The 20,606-nt window shown below is 37.8% G+C and overlaps 1 protein-coding gene across 1 annotated transcript in view; it reads left to right on the forward strand.

Annotated features, from left to right (window-relative positions):
* nkd2b (NKD inhibitor of WNT signaling pathway 2b) overlaps nucleotides 1–2,786 on the forward strand; it is a 35,311-nt gene extending 32,525 nt beyond the window's left edge. The window contains exon 10 of the mRNA XM_059339765.1: nucleotides 877–2,786. Coding sequence (XP_059195748.1) covers nucleotides 877–1,493 — 617 coding nt within the window. The 3' untranslated portion in view covers nucleotides 1,494–2,786. The remainder of the gene's footprint in view (nucleotides 1–876) is intronic.
* Nucleotides 2,787–20,606: the final 17,820 nt, after the last annotated feature.

Genomic DNA, 20,606 nt, shown 5'->3' on the forward strand with positions numbered 1-20,606 from the left:
CCTGAGAGGTAAGATAGATACCTTTTACACACAGCCATTTATGGATTATTATACTAAATATAACCCCATGAAAAATTAACAAATTTAAATTTTGGAAAACCTGACATCCTCCGAGTTGTATTATAATATTTAAATCTATTTTATTTGTAAACCTTATTTTTGTTTTGATATTTGATTTGACTCCACCTAGGTTTTTTTTTGTTTTTTTCTTTTGTTTTTTGCTTTTTGTGTTTTTTTTTAATTTATTTTTTTATTGCTTTTATTTTTCTATTATCATTCTGCTCTTTCGTGTTGATTTTAAGCATGAATGAACATGTACATTCTTTATTTTTGTATGTGAACGAAAGAAAAAAAAACAATAAAGAGAAGTTTGAAAGAAAAAAAGTATGCTTGAAATTTGCCTCACAGTTGAGTGGTTTGAAGTTGAATCAGCAGTTCAAAGAACACTGTTATAAATCATATTTATATAGGCAAGGCAAGTTTATTTATATAGCACAATTCGGACACAGGGCCATTCAAAGTGCTTTACAAGGGCAAGATTAAAATACATAAAACACATTAGAAGACATTTAAAAGCGAATTTAAAAAAAAGTGAATGAATAAAACATTTAAGAGCGAATGAATAAAAATGACAGGTTAAAATGGAAACAGAAAAGTCTTCAGACTTGATTTAAAAGAGCTGAGAGTTGCAGCAGACCTCAAGTTCTCTGGGAGTTTGTTCCAGAGATTTGGTGCATAAAAACTGTTGACCAATTATTCCTAAACATTTAATCCAAATGGCTATAATTTAATGGTTTGATTCTGCAAACTGTCTTTTTAATTTAGAATTTCCTTGCAACAAAACCACTAACCCTGTGTGTGTTGCGTGTCCTTCAGGAACCAGCCCCGCCTTCCCTCCCCAGGAGGCTCATCATGTCCGGAGCTCCCAGAGTCAGAGCCGCTCCCGCTCCCAGGAACCAGAAGCCCAAGTAGTTCACCACCAGCGCCGCTCACAGGTCATCAGCGACAGCTACAACCCTACGGAGTCTCGCAGCAGGGGCACGCAGTTCGTCAAATCCCCAAAAGGAACCTACAAGTCAGGCGGAGGGAATAACGGGGGCGGCGGGGGAGGCAAATCCACTAAATGTCACGGCCACCACCCGCCTGTGCAGAGCATGCTGCACAGTGGCAGCGCAGCAGGACACGGGGGGCAGGACGTGTACCACCTGCCCCACCAAGCCCAGTCCTCCAGCCACCACCAGCACCCTTTGCAATACAGTCACAGCAAACGCCTCAGGGCAAAAGCCCGGGAGGCCATGTCCCCGTCCAAAACCCCCCTGTCCCCCCAGCAGCAGCCCCCCCTGCCCTCGGTGCTGCCCAGCCTGGAGAGAGAGCAGGCGTCCGGCCCACCGGGGAGCCCCGGGTTTGTGGTTCCTGTGGTCCAGCGTCACGAGCACCACCATCACCATGAACACCACCACCACCACCACTATCACCATTACCATCAGACATGACCGCGCTCAGTGTGCAGTGACTGAAACTGTACAGGACCAACCACAACCAACCAACCACACCAGTCTGAAGGACTCAACGTCTCACACTCTGTCCAGGATCTTTTTTTTACTCTCCTCCTGCAAGCTATACAGATATATCCTGAGATTAGACGTACTGAGGGATCATGTAGTGCGATGACGCAATGATAATGGACTGGAACGATGTTTTTCTGAAGTTATTGTATAATAACAAAAGATGTGTGGCACAGATTTGAAGTTTTTGTAGATTTTCAGCTGGGACTGCTGCGATGGTTACCCATGTTCAGTGAGGGTACAGATGCCAGAACGGAGCAGATCAGAGGACTTTTGATGTGACATCTTTTCCCTCTTGGTGCTGCTGGGTGAAGTCCCTGGATGCTATATGTCAGAGTAGGTGTGTTGTTCTGTGTGAGACCTTTCCAAAACACGGATCTCAGGTGTAAAGGTGCTGCTGCTCTCGAGCTTTTCACACAGGCTTCTTCCTCTGGAGGCCTGATGTGGACTGAGGGGTTTCCTGTTTGGGGATGGGGGAGGGGAGGGGGGAGGGGGGGAGTATGAAATCACCACTGCCAGTTTTAATGCAAAAATATCTTGCTATATGTATAAAAAAAATCTATATATGTAAACACATTTTACTGTATAATTATTATACTGTATATGCATATTTCATCATGGATAATATTATGCATATATGTATTTTGTCTTTTATATATTTTAATAAACGTTATATAGTTCATTTATATTATTGCAGTGACTGTTTATTTCTGCTCATAAAACACATGATGGTGTCTGCTGCCACCGTGTGGATGGAAATAGAATCACATCAGTATGATGTTATTGGTTAAGACTTTGAACATTAATGTGATCGTTAAAATGTAATTATGGTTTGAGAGTAGAGCAAAGAAAAACATTTTGGGGTTTTAATTTAATTTTTTTATGTTTTAAAAGAAGCAGAATGCCAGTGCATTAAAGGTTAGAGACTGGCAGCTGATCTTGGTCAGCACCAGCAACAGAAAAGCTCTAAATTAATATCAGCTGCATGAATATTTTGTGGGAACAGCAGCAACAGGCTGCCAGTAATACAGATTTAGAGCTTTTACAGTTCCCGGATTGTGTATGGTTGTCTGGCCACAAAGCTGACTATAACAGAAAGGACTCACTTTGAAAGCAGAAGTGTCTCATATCTCTTTCTTTCTACTTCCCTCTCACTCTCTGAAAAACAGCACTGGCTGTTTTTTTTTTATTCCAAGTCTTTTTTATTGATTATTATTATGCATAGTGTACAAAATATATACATTCAATATAGATGATCGGTAATAATACAAATACAATATAAACATAAACACATAAACATAAACATCACCCAACAGAGCCCCATCCCTGCAACAACATTACTGTACCATTCGACAACCTAGTATTAATTGAACTTGTGTTCAAGAAAAAAAGAAAAAAAAAGACAATAATAAAATTTCAAATTATATATATGTATATATAAATAAATAAATACATAATAATAAAGTAAAATAATAACAGATACATTAGTTAAAGCAACATAGCATGATACACAGGTAAATAAGAAATCAATAGGTAAACGAGGGTCCTTATGGATTACAGATTATACAGAATACAGGATCAGTCATATAGAGCAGCTATTCTCAACCTTTTTGAGTCACGACCCCCAATTTAACATGCATGTTGTCCGCGACCCCCACTCACTGAACACAATCTCACACGCAGTTCAGATCAACCAAAAAAGAAACAAAATGACCAAAAAAAAGGAAACAAAATGACCAAAAAGAAACAAAATTACCAAAAAAGACACAAAATTACCCCAAAAAGAAACAAAATCCCCAAATAAAGACACAAAATAACTAAAAAAAGACACAAAATGACCAAAGAAAGGAAACAAAATGACCAAAAAAGACACAAATTGACCACAAAATGATTAAAAAAAGACACAAAAGGACCAAAAAAGACACAAATTGACCACAAATTGACCACAAAATGATCAAAAAAAGACACAAAAGAAGACACAAATGACCAAAAAACACACAAAATGACCAAAAAAAAGACATTAAGTGACCAAAAAGACTAAAACACATGAACACTTTAACACAGTGGAGACAGAGCTGACTTCCAAAATGATTTGGCGACCCCCAGAAATCTTCTCGCGACCCCAATTGGGGTCCCGACCCCAAGGTTGAGAATAGCTGATATAGAGCACCAATATTAGTGACATCTAATTTCTCTATATAATTCAAAAAGGGTTTCCAAATATCATAACATTTTTTAATACATCCTCTTGTAGAATAACGAATCTTTTCTAGCACTGGCTGTTTTGGTTGATCTTCTCTTTTCCACAGTGTGAACAGTCAGTTAGTAATCAGTCATAACACAAACTTGCCTGACTTGAAGAGAGCTTTAAATCATGTCTGTGCTGTATTTCCCTGCAGGATTCACAGTGTAGACTAATAACTTCCCCCTGGTGGTTCTGTTTGCCCAGTACAGGGAAGCATAGGGAATAGTTTTATGCCACCTGGTAGTCCCTGTAATCTGCAGCATCTGGCCCCTTGTGTGTCAATTAGTGTGTGGTAATTTGATTAAACACAAATTTATTCAGCAGTATGCACCATGTATGGATTATAGAGAAAATAGAAATATATTTTGACAAAGGTTTCCTTTAATATGGGACAGATTAAGCCTATTTTCAGGTTCATATTTATAGTTTTTTGGGGGTTTTTGACAGTATTTATGCAGCACCTGGACCCAATTTAGAGTCAAAAAGGAAATGGAAACCTGACATTATACAATATGAAACATTTAAGACAAGGCCTTGAGATGAAGCAATAGTTTAGGACCAGAGTCTTCAGATTTCAGTTGTTTGTGTGCAGACATTTGGACATGACAGTGGGCCATTGTGTGCAACCACAACCCTGAAAATGGTATTCAGATATCTTAAAATTTTGCCTTTACCTTTTTTTTTTTGTCCTGAAAAAAGACCAACAAACCATAATGAATCAGGGGTACTGAAGCTACTTATTTTGAAGCTGGCCAGTCTCTGTGTCAGCCACTAGGTGGCAACAAATATCTATTAATTGTGCAAAAAATATACTACAGAAGGATGTCAGTTTTCCTTTAGATGCTGCTAAATTCAAGCAGGGCAACAGGCAGTTCTTAATTAAATAAAGTGAATATACAGGGAGCATCACTGTAGAGGAGCATACATGCTCAGCCAGCCTGTATCTCTGTTCATATTAACCTCCTGTGACCCTGCGTCCTCATATACTTATACTTAAATCTGCTTAACTATAACATGTTGTCCTCAGTAGTACACACTCTAGAAAAAGCACAATACATCAATCAGTGTAAAAATCAGGTCAAATCAAAAAATCAAAATAAAGTCAATCAGCAGCTTATCTGCAGACAAAAGTGGACCAAGTACAAAAGATGATCAGATTTTATGATTAAAACGTGTTTATTTGTGATAAATAAGGTTTGTAGATTGATATTATGTGCAAGTTTGACCATTTTTTAGCAATAGCAACAAGCTACGACGCTGCTAATCAGGAAGTACTCATTTGAGAACGAATAGACTTTTACTATCGTTCTTCCAAAGAGAGGGAGTAAATGTAAGGAAATAAAAAGTATTAATTGTGTTATACAGTAAAATTAAAGAGATAAATCAAAGATAATGCTTAGTTTTTGTACTTATCAGGTCCTACAAATCCAAAATATCTAGGAGAAACAATACATACCAAACAAAAGCTTGGGTCTCAGGAGGTTAAGGTAAAAACACAGGGTTTGATCCACATTGGCACTCTAAAATTAAACCTAACTGGGATTAATTACTAGACAAAACAATATCACCTCAAGGTCTGTTTAGTAGCTGTGCTGGAGCTTTCAGTCACATCACATGATCTTCATCAGCAGATAGATTTTAACGGTTTTCATGGAGATGTAAATGTTATTCCTTCTTAGCACTAAAAGGACACACACAAACATGAGGGTCTATTTAGTAGCTGTTCTGGAGCTTTGGATCACATCACATGATCTTCATCTGCAGATGAAAAACAAAAGGGTCAAAAACACATGCTGTTGTTTTGTCTCCTGCTGTCTCCAAAGCTGAAGAGTTCACTTTAAACCTCAACTACTGATCAATATGTGTTCAGAGGCTGTTAGAGGTTTGTTTAATGGCAGTAAGAACACTATTACCTATGATAATCTAGACCTACGATCAGCTGTGAAAACACAAAACTGCTTTTAACTAATTTAATTGAAACTCAATTGCATAAGTGTATATAATTATAATTTATGGTGTGAACATAAATTGGGCTTTTTTTTTTTCTTTTAAACATATGTTTATTGCACATTTTGTTCATTTACAAACGGTGAACAACATAGAACAAGAAGGCACATACCAGAAAAATAATAACAATAATGATAGCAATAATTATGATAAAAAAATAAAAGTAATAAATAAATAACTGGGGTAAGAAAGAGAGAGAGAGAGAGAGAGAGAGAGAGAGAAAAGAAATAAAAAGAAAAAAAGGGGGGGGGGGGCATTTATAACCACAAAATAAATAAATGAAAAATAAGTAAATAAATATATACATACATATATCTATAGACACACACAGATACATATACATGTCCACAAAGCTCTAAATGTGTATGCTAAATCAAGATAAAATAAAAAGATAAATAAATCTTCAGTTCAGCTCATCATTCCAGCCATCTACTTCAATAGCATTTTCTCAAGGAAATTACAGAAAACCTTCCAGATTTTCCAAAACTTGTCAAGCTTGTTTTTCGAGGTGTAGCTTATTTTTTCTAAAGTTTTTCTAAAGTAGAAAGACATCCCTGTGAAGTAGTACAAGGTTTATCCCTTTTCCATGCGCAGGCTATACATCTTTTAGCTTCCAGAAAACAAATACTGAGTAAGGATTTTTCATTTTTGGAGGTCACAAAATTGTCCGGGTAAATATTCAGTAAACATAATTTGGGTTTGAGAGGTATAAATTGGGTTTTTGATCTCATAGATTAATTTCTTCCTCAGAAAAAAAAAAAAAAGACAGAACAAATTTTCCTCATCCTTCAGAGTTCATTCATCCATTTCATGTATTTCCATCAGGGGGTCAAGTGAGCTGTCACCCTGCTAACATGACCATAGTTGCAGCAGTATGAACCTATCTGACATTAGACGGGGCCTAAGACATAGAAATGGGCTCTGCTGCTGCAAAATATATGCTAATTCTCAGCTATGCAAGACTTGCTGATTATTGCATGTATTATAATTTTTAAAACTGTTGGCATAAAAGCTTCTTTGTGTCGCTTCATATCAACGCGCTTTTGTTAATTGCCAGCTCAGCTCAGAAAAAGCAGCATTCCCTGCTCCGGTCGTCAGGGATTTAGGGAAGGACTGAATCTGAGCCCCGACTGAGACAAACAATGGCAGCTATGAAAGGCGAGGGGAGGGTCGGCCTAATGCAAATATCCACTTTGTGCGCCTTGGAGAACCTGCACTACCCTAAACACTGACAACTACCCACTTCCACTCAGAGTGAGTACGTGTTACAGACGCTGACTGTAACACAGATTGGTTTTGGGGGTATTTCTCGCTGTATTCTGCACACACTTGCAGACCAAAGTTCTTACATGGAGGCTTTTCCGCTGCAGCAACAAGTGGGACAGCCGAGTGGGGACTGTTTGCGCAGACAGGACACTGCTGCAGCATCTCTGAAATGTGCCAAGTGCACCTGCTGAAGGACGGATCACAGAGGTAAGAACAGCCAGATACAACTGCAGCATCCCAGTGTGCTGTAAAAGAACTTCCTGAACTCTTTCCTCCACTTCCTTTCTGTCGTTTCAAGAGTGAATTTCAACAGTTTTTCGCATTCCTCAGCACTACTTTTCATTTCTGTACGAAGCTTTTAGTGGAAAAAAAAACTTTTTGGGGTTTTATCCCACAACAGTTTTGTTCGACCCACCTTTTTTTCCCCCTGTGCGGCTTATTTAGTGCAGCTAAGCCTGTCTCAGGAAAACGTGATTATCCTCAGACCATCGATACGCTGGCTTTCATTCAAGACATGCATGAGAAAGGCTTTGCAGCATAATAGATCAGTGGGAGCCTGTCTGCTTGTATAGACGTGGGGCGAACGGAGGGGGAATCTCACTTCAATGTTGATATTTTTGGGTGTAAAACAGACAACATTTTGGAGAAAATTCATGCCAAATGTGAGTTTGACTCTCTGGTGTTTAAATGCATGCTAGAAAAATCTATGAAAACATTTGCATAAATAATAAATCAGCTCTGAGCCCCATTTTGCATCATCTCTTCTTGCTGCACTTACAGCCAGCGGTGAGCAAAAAGTAATGGAGTGAAATGCTACTGTAAAATCCAGCATATCCCCCCAGAGAAACATCAAAGCGGACTCAACATGAGGCCTTTATCTGAACAATTGCTCCATTCTACCCTGCACCCCAACCCCGACCACCCCCACTACCCCTTATTCCCAATTTCCACTTGATTAAGCCCTAAACTGAGCAGAGTTGAATCTGGAGGGAAAATGGTTCACTAATTCTGACTCTCAAGTTTTGACACAAAAGAAGGAAAGCTGTTCTCTCTGTTCTAACATGAGTGTGATTCAATAAGTCAACAAAAGTTTTCTATGCTGGGTTGAAAAACCATATTGTTGGACAAATATAGACGGGAGAAGAAGTGACAGAGGCCTGAAAGCAAACATGCATCACTTTTCATATTTTCAGTTTTATCATTCAACTCCTGCTTTATTATTATTATTATTATTATTATTATTATTATTATTATTTTTATTATTTTTATTCCATCATCAGGATGCACAGATGCATTGCTGCATGCTGCATGAGTTAAAAACCTGATTCTGAAAAAAGGAGCTTTGTAAAATGTTAATAAAAACAGACTGCATCAAATTCATAACGAGTCAATGTATTTACAAAAGAAAATAAAAGTCTCCTATTCTAGATTTCTTGGTTTTGTGCAGTATTCAATTGAATGCAGGTTGCAAAGGATTTACAAATCATTGCATCTTGGTTTTTAAAAATGTTTTTTCATAGCATCCCATCTTCTTCTGAATCTGTCTTGTATTAATTATGATACGAAGCTGTACAACAGATATAATGCACCTGATTGCAAGTTGTTAGAGGTGTTATGTGCAAGATATGACCAGGTTTTAGTTTATAACCATGTAAAAACAAAAGAACATTACCAAAACTATGCAGAGAAGTGAGAGTGTTGAGATTATATCAAACTGTCTATGTTGTGTTGCAGAGGTACTGACATTAGCATGCTAACCAGCTAGCCCCAGCCTTTCCTGTCCAATACAATATTAATAATAATAGCTGGTTTATTGGATGAGTAACTGTTACACAATCTTGAACAGTGTCATCACTGCAGTTAGTAAATCATGTTATTCTTACACACTGTAAATTGCCACCTCTTACTTTTTTGAAACATGTGAGTAAAGAATCTACTACTGTGCATTGATAGCATCTACATGTAAGCAAAATGCTGTTTTGGCTGTTTGTTACACCTAAATCAGAATGTTAACCACCAAGCCAGATGTTTATTATCAAGCATACATTATAATGCTAGTGCAAAATCCATAAGCCAGGGGTGTCAAACTCAAATACACAGTGGGCCAAAATGTAAAACTTGGACAAAGTCGCGGGCCAACATTGATATTTATTGAAAAAATGGACCTAAACAAGTTCAAACGAAATGGAACAAGCAAAGCTTGATATAACTTAATATTGCAAACATGCAAAATTGAATATCAAATAAAACAAACAAACACATCAATGGCATTCATTTCTTAAATAAAATTTAAATAAAAATCGTATGTCCCTTTATTTTATATGCGGCCTTCTTTAAATTTAAATTAAACAGTAATCTTTTTCCACAGGCTAAAAATAAATGTAAGAATAAAAGAACAATAATAAACCAAATGACTAATAATAATATCCTTCAATGAATGTGCAACCATTCAAGCCTTGGACTAGCAAGAAAAAGTTCATAAAGACAAGTTTAATTGTTGCTCAGTTTGCTCCACACTGATCTACTGTGTTCAAGCCAAAACACCAGCAGAGCATTCTGGGATTTGTAGTGTTATTGGCACTGTATAATAATAATTTGGTATTGCCTTGCGGGCCAAATATGATTATACTGCGGGCCAAATTTGGCCCGTGGGCCAGAGTTTGACACCTCTGCCATAAATCATGCATGGACAATAGTAAAAGCTTTGTTTATTTAGGTGTGGACACTAGTTTTTAGGGATGGTGTGAATGTCACCAATGCAGTTTTTATGACAGCTCTTTATAACTACACAAAGCTGTTGACAGCTTCTCTTTGAGTGGCTCTTTGTTTCTATTCAAACCTCCCTACTGCAATGAAAGCTATGCTATCTTCAAAAATCTAAACAGCGTAATTGAAATCCATTGCTCGCCATTGATTTTCCAGTATTTGGAAGCAATTATGTCTAATGGTGAGAGTATGCAGAAGCACTGTACACATTCTCTGTGTGGTGGTGAGGTTGCCAGGCAACGTGAGCTGCTCTCTCTCTCCATCTCCTTCTGTCTCTCAACCCCCCACCTCTCCTCTTCTGCATACTAATACATGGACAAAAAGCTGATTACAAACCCGGCCTGTCAAACTGATTATTAATATTCTGTTCTTTGTGCTCCTTGTTAAGGGACAGAAGTTTATGGGAACTTCCCCCTCTTGCTATTTGGTATATTTATGGTTTTCAGTAAGTAACTGTGACATTCAACAGACAGAATGTCTCCCAGTCTGCAGTTACTGTCAAGGTGCATGTGTCATGTGTTAGTCCTGTTGTACACTGTTAAAAATCTTTTTAGAAATAACAGTAAAACACTGTCAAATACATCAGAAATAGGGCGTAAAATAAAAAACTGTATATCACCATATTAGACACTTTTAATTAATCAAAATCAAATCAAAGAATAGCACAAAACTTTTACTTTTTTCTGCCATAAAGTGGAAGAAACACACAGTTTTGCTGTAAAAATATAACATTTTCATGCTAAATTTATGGAGAAATACCATGATGTGTGAATGAATGACACAATTACCCTAAAAATAACAGGAATACTCAGTCTAAATTACAGTTTTTGCTGATATTTACATTTAAATTTAGAATAGAAAATCCACTCACTGTAATTTTTACGGTGAAGTTCTGGCAACCACACACTGTAAAAAAAAAAGCTGTTTTTTTACAGTAAAAAACCGGCAGCTGTGGTTGCCAGAACTTTACCGTAATAAATACGGTGCAACTGTTTTTAATATTACAGTAAAAAGACATTGGCACTGTTGATTTCACGTTTAAGATTGCCATTTTATTCCATTTTTTACTGTATAAATAAAAAGTTTTTCCATCAAAAGAAACGCTGTTCTGCCATATAATTGACAAGAAAATACTGTATAAATGAAAACGCATAAATTAATGATTTTACCATTAAATATTACAGTATATTTTTGTTAAAAATATGGTGTTTGGTACATTTAACAGTGAGAAAAAGTATTTTTACAAAAAATAAATGCAAAAATGACAGTGATACTTGTATATATATTACATTAAATACATATTACAGTGTATTTTACAGTGGAGTAATGTATTTTTCAAAAACAAAACTGTAAAAAATACTGTTGTGGCTGATATATACATTTACAGTGTTTCTTTGTTACTGAGACTGAATTAACTTATTTATCATTTTACGGTCTTTTACTGTCATAGTTTAGCAGTTTTTCACCGTAAAATCTACAGACATTTTTACAGTGCAGCTGCCGGTATTTTACCGTAAATTAAACAGATTTTTTTTACAATGTATTCTGCAGGAAAGTTGTTTTTTGTTTGTTTTTTTCATGTTTGTGTTCTCCACCAGAGGAGGGCAGTGTTCTGTTGAGGAACCCAGTACTGGTACTAGTAGACCTACTTTTAGCTGTTTTTGTGTGATGTGCTGTGATAAAATGTTAGTGAAATATCTCCAGGAGCTGCAAACTCTCTGCCCCAGACTCAGCCATCTCTCCAGAGAGACTATCTCCCCTGCATCTTTAAACAGGAAGGAATCATTACGCTGACAACAACTCACAAACAGATGCAGTGAGGATTTAGTTTACATAAAAACAGGCGCTCTCAATTGCAAAGGAAAACAAATGCACATCAGTGTAACAAGCACATGTATTTGCTGCTTGTTTTTACTCATTTTTTGATCATTTCGTCTTCTTTTTTTAAAAGTAAAAGTAGGAATTAAGCAGCTCGCTGGCATTTTACAGACCTGGTGGACTTAGAAACAGCTACATTTGTTCTCAAAGTGAATTATTTCCCCCCATGAATTTGCACAGGATACTTTAAAATCGTAAAATAATAATACAGTCATGGAAAAAATATTAGACCATTGTTTTCTTCAATTTCTTGTTCATTTTAATGTCTGGTACAACTTATGGTACATTTGTTTGGACAAATATAATGATAGCAACAAAAATAGCTCATAAGAGTTTAATTAAAGAGCTGATATTTAGCCATTTCCATGGTTTTCTTGATAATAACCAAAATCATTATCAAGAAAACCATGGAAAATGGCTAGATTTCAGCTCTTTAATTAAACTATTATGAGCTAGTATGGTTGTTATCATTATATTGTCAAAACAAATGTACCTTTAGTTGTACCAGGCATTAAAATGAACAAGAAACTGAAGAAAACAAGAGTAGTCTTATATTTTTTTCCATGACTGTATACTCTTCCGTATATGAATGTTACATTTTAAACTACATATGAAGCACAGTATGGATTTCCCTCATAGACTCATGTGTAGGAGTTCCTCAGTGACAGAAATCCTCTTCCTGATAGGCCCTATCCTCATGAGACAGGTATAATTAGTGCTATGGAAACAGGAAACACCTCGCCCTCCCTATCGTTCTCTCCCTCCTCACCCTACCCCCCTGTTCTCTGCTTTTTCTCTCTCTCTCTCTCCTCGTCTCTCTCTTCTCAGATGTGCATTTATTTATACAAATTATCAGGTGCAGAGACGAACTGTGGAGTGAGGCCTATAATGAGTCCTGTGATGGTATCAGTTTGTGTTGCAGCCTTGAGTTTACTGGAAATGAAGCCATGGCATGTGCTGATTTTTTTCTTCTTCCAGAAAGCAATTAACAGACTATGCATTCACTTTGGCCAATTTACCAAAAGTTGGACCTTTTTGTTCTGATCTATCTGCATGTTAGAAAAACATGTTCTCACTCCCAGCTCGTGACATACAGAAGCTTGGTCAGGACCGATTGCGTCACTTTTTTATCCCACTCAGTTCCCCTTTAGCATCATTTTTCATCATGTAGTTTAGTCTGAAAGAATGTGTGAAAAAGACGATACGATATGAGGGGCCATAATTCATTCTTACCTCTCACATACACAGAAAATACCTCCCACATTTACAGTTTTACATCTCACATTCACAATTTTACCTAAAACAACCACAGCCGCAACAAAGTGCTGTACATAAACAAACAGAACAAGAGACAATAAAATAAATAAAACAGGAAATAAACACTAAAATAAATAGATTCATTGCTTTTTAAAAGACAATTTAAAAAACAATAAATAAAAGCAAACCATAAAACACTAAAAACAAGAGCAGAGTCTCATGCGTGGTTAAAAGCCAAGGAATAAAAATAGGTTTTAAGATGACTTTTAAAAACGGACAGTGAGGAGGCTTGTCTGATGTGCAAACAGGCACAAAAAATACCAATTTATGGCCCATACGGCCCCTCATACCACGAGACCATATCTGACATTCTCTGCCGCATTGAAATTTGAAGCCTAATCAAACCAGAACTACTTGGTTTGTCAGGGTTTAGGTTGAAATAAGTTCAGTTCAGTTCAGCTTTTATTTTGAACATGTGCGAGTAACACAACAAAGTAAACTCAAAAACAAATACATCCAATGAGAATAATCAAAAAAAAAAAAAAAAATAGCAATAGTCAAAACAAAAGCTGTAATGTGAACGCAACATGTCCGAAAAGGAGCAGAATGAAGCATATGCTTATTTAAACCTTCTCCACTACTCAATTAACACTTTTTTTCCCTAAACATACATATTTAAATAATACATATTAACAAAAAAAATTTTTTTTTTTAAATAAATAGATTACATAAACAAATACATGAATAATTTATCATTTATGAAAACACCCGGTTGTTAAAGCCCTTCTTCCTCCCTGTACCTTGTGAAAACCATGTGTTTGTACCGCTTTTTAAACTGGATCATGTTACTGATCAATTACTATGTTTGTTACATAGCTTATGTCACATTGAGTATGTTGATAAGTTCACGGACATAAGGTAGGGAAGTCTTCTGGGTCTAGTTCCTGGGTGTGTTTGACCCATTCATCCATCCCTACCTCCTCCTTATGGGGACTGTTACGCTTTTTATGCTACGTCACCTAAATTCCTCCAGGAGCCAGTGTCCAATCATGAACCAGAGTTTGATGCTTGAACTCGTATTAAAAGCCAAAGAGCCGGCTCCTAGCCAGGAAAACTGCTTCCAGAGCAGCCGCAACTCTTTGCTGGTCTTGAACTATGAACCGGGGCTGTGGGCGCGATTATCATGGCCAACAAGACCAACTAAAATGTTTATCTTTAATTTAATTTTATTTGTTTAACTGCAATGTGATTGATACGGGCTAGAGTTACCGGGCTAGCTTTACCAGGCTAGGGTTACCGGGCTAGCGTTACCGGGCTAGGGTTACCGGGCTAGCGTTACCGGGCTAGGGTTACCGGGCTAGGGTTACCGGGCTAGCTTTACCGGGCTAGGGTTACCGGGCTAGGGTTACCAGGCTAGCTTGACCGGGCTAGCGTTAGCTTACAACAAAGGCTAACATTAACATCTTACGTTTAGTGTTCATAAGAAGGTAATCACCGCCCATAGCAATCAAGTTGAACAGCACAAATGTGTTGTACAAGTCGTGTTTAGATGCCAACGGAGGCTCACAAAGCCAGGAGCAACATTTGTAAAGAGACCATGTTGTCTGCCATGGAGACGTATACAGTGACATAATGACATCATGGCTCTATAGGGTGGAAAATAAAAAGGGACGCCTCATTTTCAGGCCCAGCCGACCAGATTGCCTTCACCCTTCCTGGAGTGAAACGATTTTTTAACGATTTGACTCGAACCTGAATTTAATTAGATGCATATTTTTGTGTGACATGAAAACATGGAAAACAAATTATTATCCAGCAATTCACCTTAATAAAAAATAATAATGGGGACCTGGGCTTCAAGAATGCAGTGGAGTTTGCTGATAACAATTTGATTTACTTGTTTTATTGGCGCAGCATGAAAACAGTTGAATAACTATTTTGTTGACAGCAGTACTGGAAGCATGTTACACCGCGAGGTGCGCTTTATAGATGTTATCGCACACTTTTTCCACCCAGGTCTTTCATTTTTCCCATTCCTCTCTGTATTTTTGCATCCTTTTCTGATTTTTTCTCGGAGGAGTACTAGTCGCATTGCTACTTGAAGTGGCCGCCACGTAAAGCATGTCAGAGTCTGTGTCACTGTCACCTATGCATGCTGCTTTCCGCTATCTACTCCGCGAGCAACAGTACTTCCTCAACCAATGAGATGAGCATATTCTGTATCATCATACCGGTGTATGAATATGCTGTCAGCTCATTGGTCACAGAGCAGGACGGGGCCTGGGAACAAGTTTACCGTAAATTTTCATATAAAGTGCCCTGTTATTCATTCTTCCATTGGCATTTTACTGACTATTTTCTGACTCTCAAAGTAATACGTGACAAAGTGCGTCTCTTTTCAGCTCAATATGGGACGGATGCTTTTGTTTCTAAATATGGGACAATTCAATTTTTCAGGGGACGGTTGGCAACCCTACTTGGCTCTAGCCCAGGGGTCACCAACTACATTTGTCGGAGGGCCAGAATTTTACTGGACAGTCACGTTAGGGGCCGGACCCTCAAATAAAATGAAATAAAAAACTAATTTTGGCATAACATTATTATTTAATGTTTATTTATTGTTGGGGGGGGGGGGGGGGGGGGGTGGGTTACCAAAACAAATTCTGCATAACTGGAAAACTGAAAACTGATTCATGTTAACGAGATGAAAATAGAGAATCCTGTCAGAAAGTTTGCTCCTTTCAAAATAAAACAATACGCAGTTCATGCAGCCTAAAACAACTTGACATCAACATTACGTCTTGGCACCAGATCAGCAATCAATCAATCAATCAATCAATCAATCAATCAATCAAAGGGTCTCAGAGGGTCGGAGACACGGATGACAAGAGACTGATTGTTGAAGTGGAACATCATACAATCATTTATGACATAACACATTCTTTCTATGAGGATAGATGGTCAAATCAACAGATCTTCCACGTCAGAGAAGCAAAGTAAGCTGTTTGTTGTTGTTGTTATTGTTGTTTACCGTCTAGCCTGTGAAAAGGAAACAGGTTCTGGGACGGTTAGCAAGTTGAACCAACTGCAAACTCACACCAGCACAGCACGAGAACTAGGTGTGCATTGGTTGAAAACGTGTATATGGGGAAAGAGCTTTTTGGGCTGCAGGAGGATTTTTTTTTATCAGCAACACAGTGAGTGGCCCCTGGAAAACTGTGTGTAAGGCTGAGCAGCAGCACCGTATTCAGAAGCTATTATTACCAATATGAGAGAAGTAACAAAAGATGTTTATTTATATTAATTTTACGATTCTTCACGGCATCATTGACTAACATGACATTTAGTGTGATTTCACGCTGTCTAAACCTCAGTCCTCCCACACTCGCTCCACTAGCATCACAAAGCTGTGGCTTTAACTCCCAGTGATTCATTTGTGGTGGATATTTACACACCCTTGTTAGTTTAACTCAACATGAGGGATGTAGCAGAGGGGCCTCTAATTTCTGTTCCTTCCTCCAAAGATTAAAGACCCTGCGGAGACCAGGTGTACAGTTCAGACCAAAGATTAACCACCCATCACACTTCCCTTCATCTTAGACCGTATAAACGACTTGCTGATGCACCACACTGTGTGAAGGTGCACAGATTACATTTTAGACCAAAGAAGTGTCTCTTTGCTGTCCATTAAGAGGTGTGCACCAGCACTTAACCCAATTCCAACAGTCTCTCCTTCTGCTCAGGCACGCAGAGTTCAAGAGAGAGAAAAGTCAGCGCTTTTTATTGATTCGGAGGAGCGGCTCCCACCTTTCCCCGTCCCGGTGAGGAATGCACACCTGGAGGTGTTTGCTGAGTGGCTCTAGTAATCCATAGAACAATGCAGGCTGACATCTGTTGCTATCAGGAGCACTTGGGGCAGTTTGCTCTGACAGGCACTGCATTGTCTCTGCAGATCAGTGTGGCTGTGATGCTGTTGATCTTTTTATTGTGGTATTTATCTTTAATCCTTTATTTTTATTACTGACAACATAATGGAAGAACTACACAGTTCCCGCTGCCTCAAAAAAGCCCAGAACATTATTAAGGACACACACCATCCCGGTCACTCACTGTTTGAACTGTTGCCCTCAGGCAGAAGGTTCAGATCACTCAACACAAGGACTAACAGACTCAAACACAGCTTTTTTCCAACTGCAATATCCACCCTCAATACTGAAAAAAAAAACGATAATATTGCACTGCATTCACATTGATGGCTCAACACACTTGAGATATGTTCTGTACTGTTGTTTGTCTCTACTGTGTGTTCATGCTGTTTGTTTGTTTGTTTTTTCCTGTGCGACTATGCATGTCTGTCTGGGTGTGTTTATGTGTTTGTCTAAACTAGGTATTTTGAATTGTACATATTTTTTTTTTCTTTTTATATTTATATTTTTATAGACTCTTAAATGTTGCACTTACTGGAGAGCACTTTGAATTTCGTTGCACATGTGACAATGACAAATAAAGACCTCTTCTATTCTAATAGAGAGTCCACAGGGTTGATTAGAGGCTTTTAAATGAGCAGGAAATGTGGTGAAATTGTAGAACTAATTTGGGAAAAATAACTCTTATTAATTAAAACTTTTGTATGCAATAAAGACAGCATTGATTGGACAGAAAGCACAGGTAAAGAGACTAGACTCTGTTGACATGGCAGGCCAGTAGAGTTGCACTGTTCTCCCTCACAGAGTACACACAGGAGGGAGATGGGTGCAGATAAAACGACAGGGTTACGCCCCGCCGAGGAATTGGGATGCCTGGGGGGCTGGGAAACTTTCTGCCTGGCTAGCCTTAATATTGTGATTCTCCTCAGTCAACAAAGCAGTGTGTTTGATGGAACATGTCAGGTTCCTGCAGGACTCGGGGGCTGGTCCTCTCCTCTGGTTAGACAGCTGTCAGCCCGTCAGAGCCCAGAGAGCCAGAGACTCCTCCATGTGTTGTTGGAGACTTCAAAGCAGGAGAGCGGAGCGAGGTGAGTGCAGACTTTAAAAAAACAGTTGAGCAGGTTTAGCTGGGTTTAATCTGGATTCTGTGTTGCGTTGCTGAGTGTACTCACTGATCTTTGGAGCATTGTTACATCTTAGAATCTCAGAATAACACATGCTTTCCTTTAGGGAGAAGTTGAGCAGCAACCATTGTTAACTGCACTTAACCTAAAAACAAAGCAAAGCAAGGCGTTATTATTACTGTACAGTATTTCATGTAGAAGATGGCAGTCATTGTTGACAATTTTATTCTGTCCAAATATATTCAAAAGGAATTTCGACTCTATTACAGTAGAAGCAATGATTAACTATTTAAGAGCAGGGTATTACTGGGGGTGTAACTCGTATGTTTATTATATTGATTCATAGGCCAAGGATACAACACGTACGAACAGTATATCAAACAATATTAAATTGTGACAATATCATATGCCCACAATTGCATGTATCAACTCACAAAAAGCAACCAAAATACGATTTGACAATTTATTACTAATGGGAAATAATCTATTCTACTTCATAAAAAGAATAAATATAAAGTGGGAATAACATAAAACAAACATCGAGACTGATGTAACAGGTATTACTGGTCTTTTTGGTTAGTTTGATGTCACATGACCAGATTAATAATAGATCTGACCTGCTTATATCGATGTATAAACACCTTTATGGGTGCAAGAGTTTCTATTATCTGAATAAAGATAATTCTGATAAATAAAATAATGGCTGCCCAATACAGAATATTAAATTTTTATGTGATAGTTTGTAATCTACACTGTTTAGTAGATTGCAAATGTAAATGCTTGTTGAAACAGATTTACGGGTGTGTGGGTACCCAGGCAAGTCTGTGCAAGGACAGCAAAATCCAACATCAGTGTGTTTAATATAGGAAAGATTTTATCACGATTTACCTGTTTTTCTGCCCTGCAGCCCAGATTAGATTTAATTCCATGTGATTAGACATTAAAGAAGAGGAAGGCTTGATTGCAGCAGCTTTTAAGCAGGGATTACTTATGAAAACATATAAAAGTTATGCTTTACATAGAGAAGTTTGCTGTATGTACACTTGGGTCAGACTGAGCGTGTCCTCTCCTTGACTCCTTAATGATTTCAACTGTGGGAGCTGCTGCTGTAACTCGACCTTGCCTCCTCCAGCCACCTGTGCTCGCACGCTCAGAGAAAACACTGGCTTTTGTGTTGGAGTGAGACGTCCACACAGCGGGGGGGCCAAGGTACATTAGGCCTCCATGACAGGTGGCGTCCTCCTCCTGTCTGTCTGTCCCTGCAGTAAGGAGCAGGAGGCTGGACGGGGCTGCTGGTGGAGCAGCTGCACCACACTGTCATGGAGGTGGAGGTAAATCTTGTTGACTGGAAAAGAACATCAGAAAAAGACACAAAATTCCATTTTTCATATATATCTTTATTGGGTTGTCAGGACATAATACATATTCAATCAGAAAAGGTACAATTCACCCATTTTTCCCCCTTTTAGAACAACCCCTAGATATATATATATATATATATATATATATATATATACACACACATACATGCATGCACACACACACACATACATATACATGTATATATACATACATACACACATACATATAGGGTTGTGCCATATTGTATCGTTCATGATAATATCGGTATTTTTTTTATGGTTAAAAAAAAATGCATATCATGATATTGGCAACGTTCCTACTTCTTGATGTAGTGGCGTAAGGTTATTATTAACTAACAATTAAAGTTGTTTTAATAACAAAAAGCTACTTACTCTCTGTCGCTAAACACATGCAGCTTTCAAAATAAGAGCACGGTGTGTTAATAGAATCCACCACAGAACTTACAAGAAGACTGTCAAAATAAGATGCCTTAAATAAAACATACAAGAACCTTTATTCTCCTTTACAATATGTCATTAAAATATGCCCCTGAAACCCTAAAATGGTTATTTTGTATCATTTGTTCATGCTCAAGAGTCAAGAGTAAACGTTTTTGTATTTGGCAACTGTTGAGAGTTGCACTTCACACTACATTTTAGATTTTTATTTATTTATACAGACTAAAAAAAAACATATTTTCTATATCTTTTTGAGTATTTCGTAATATCGTGAAGAATAATCGTTATCAAAAAAATAGCCTGAAATATCGTGATATTCTTCTAGGGCCATATCGCCCAGCCCTACATATACATACACATAAAACCAAACAAATAATAATACTAAATAAATAAATAAAATAAAAAGGGACATTTAGAAGAGATATACAGAATGCTTGGAAAAAACAAAGAAAAAATAGCTATAACAATTTGTATATGCTGTGCCTAGAGTTTGACCACCATATCAGTATACTAAAAACAACTACTGGCCATTTAAAAGTTCAATTTATCTTAATTAGAACCATCTATCTTAATCATCTAACGATGAAATGGACTCAATTAGGGAAAGAATGGGATTCCAAGTTTTGTAAAAGTTGTCGGGGCACCCCCTAATACTGGACTTGATTTTTTCTAAGTGTAGAAATGACATTAGATCCTTGAGCCAAGAGTTAGGGGAGGGAGGATTCTTCTCCTTCCAATGTGAGATACGTCTG

This window comes from Centropristis striata, chromosome 8, assembly GCF_030273125.1.
Source record: "Centropristis striata isolate RG_2023a ecotype Rhode Island chromosome 8, C.striata_1.0, whole genome shotgun sequence".
In the NCBI taxonomy this organism is placed as follows: domain Eukaryota; kingdom Metazoa; phylum Chordata; class Actinopteri; order Perciformes; family Serranidae; genus Centropristis; species Centropristis striata.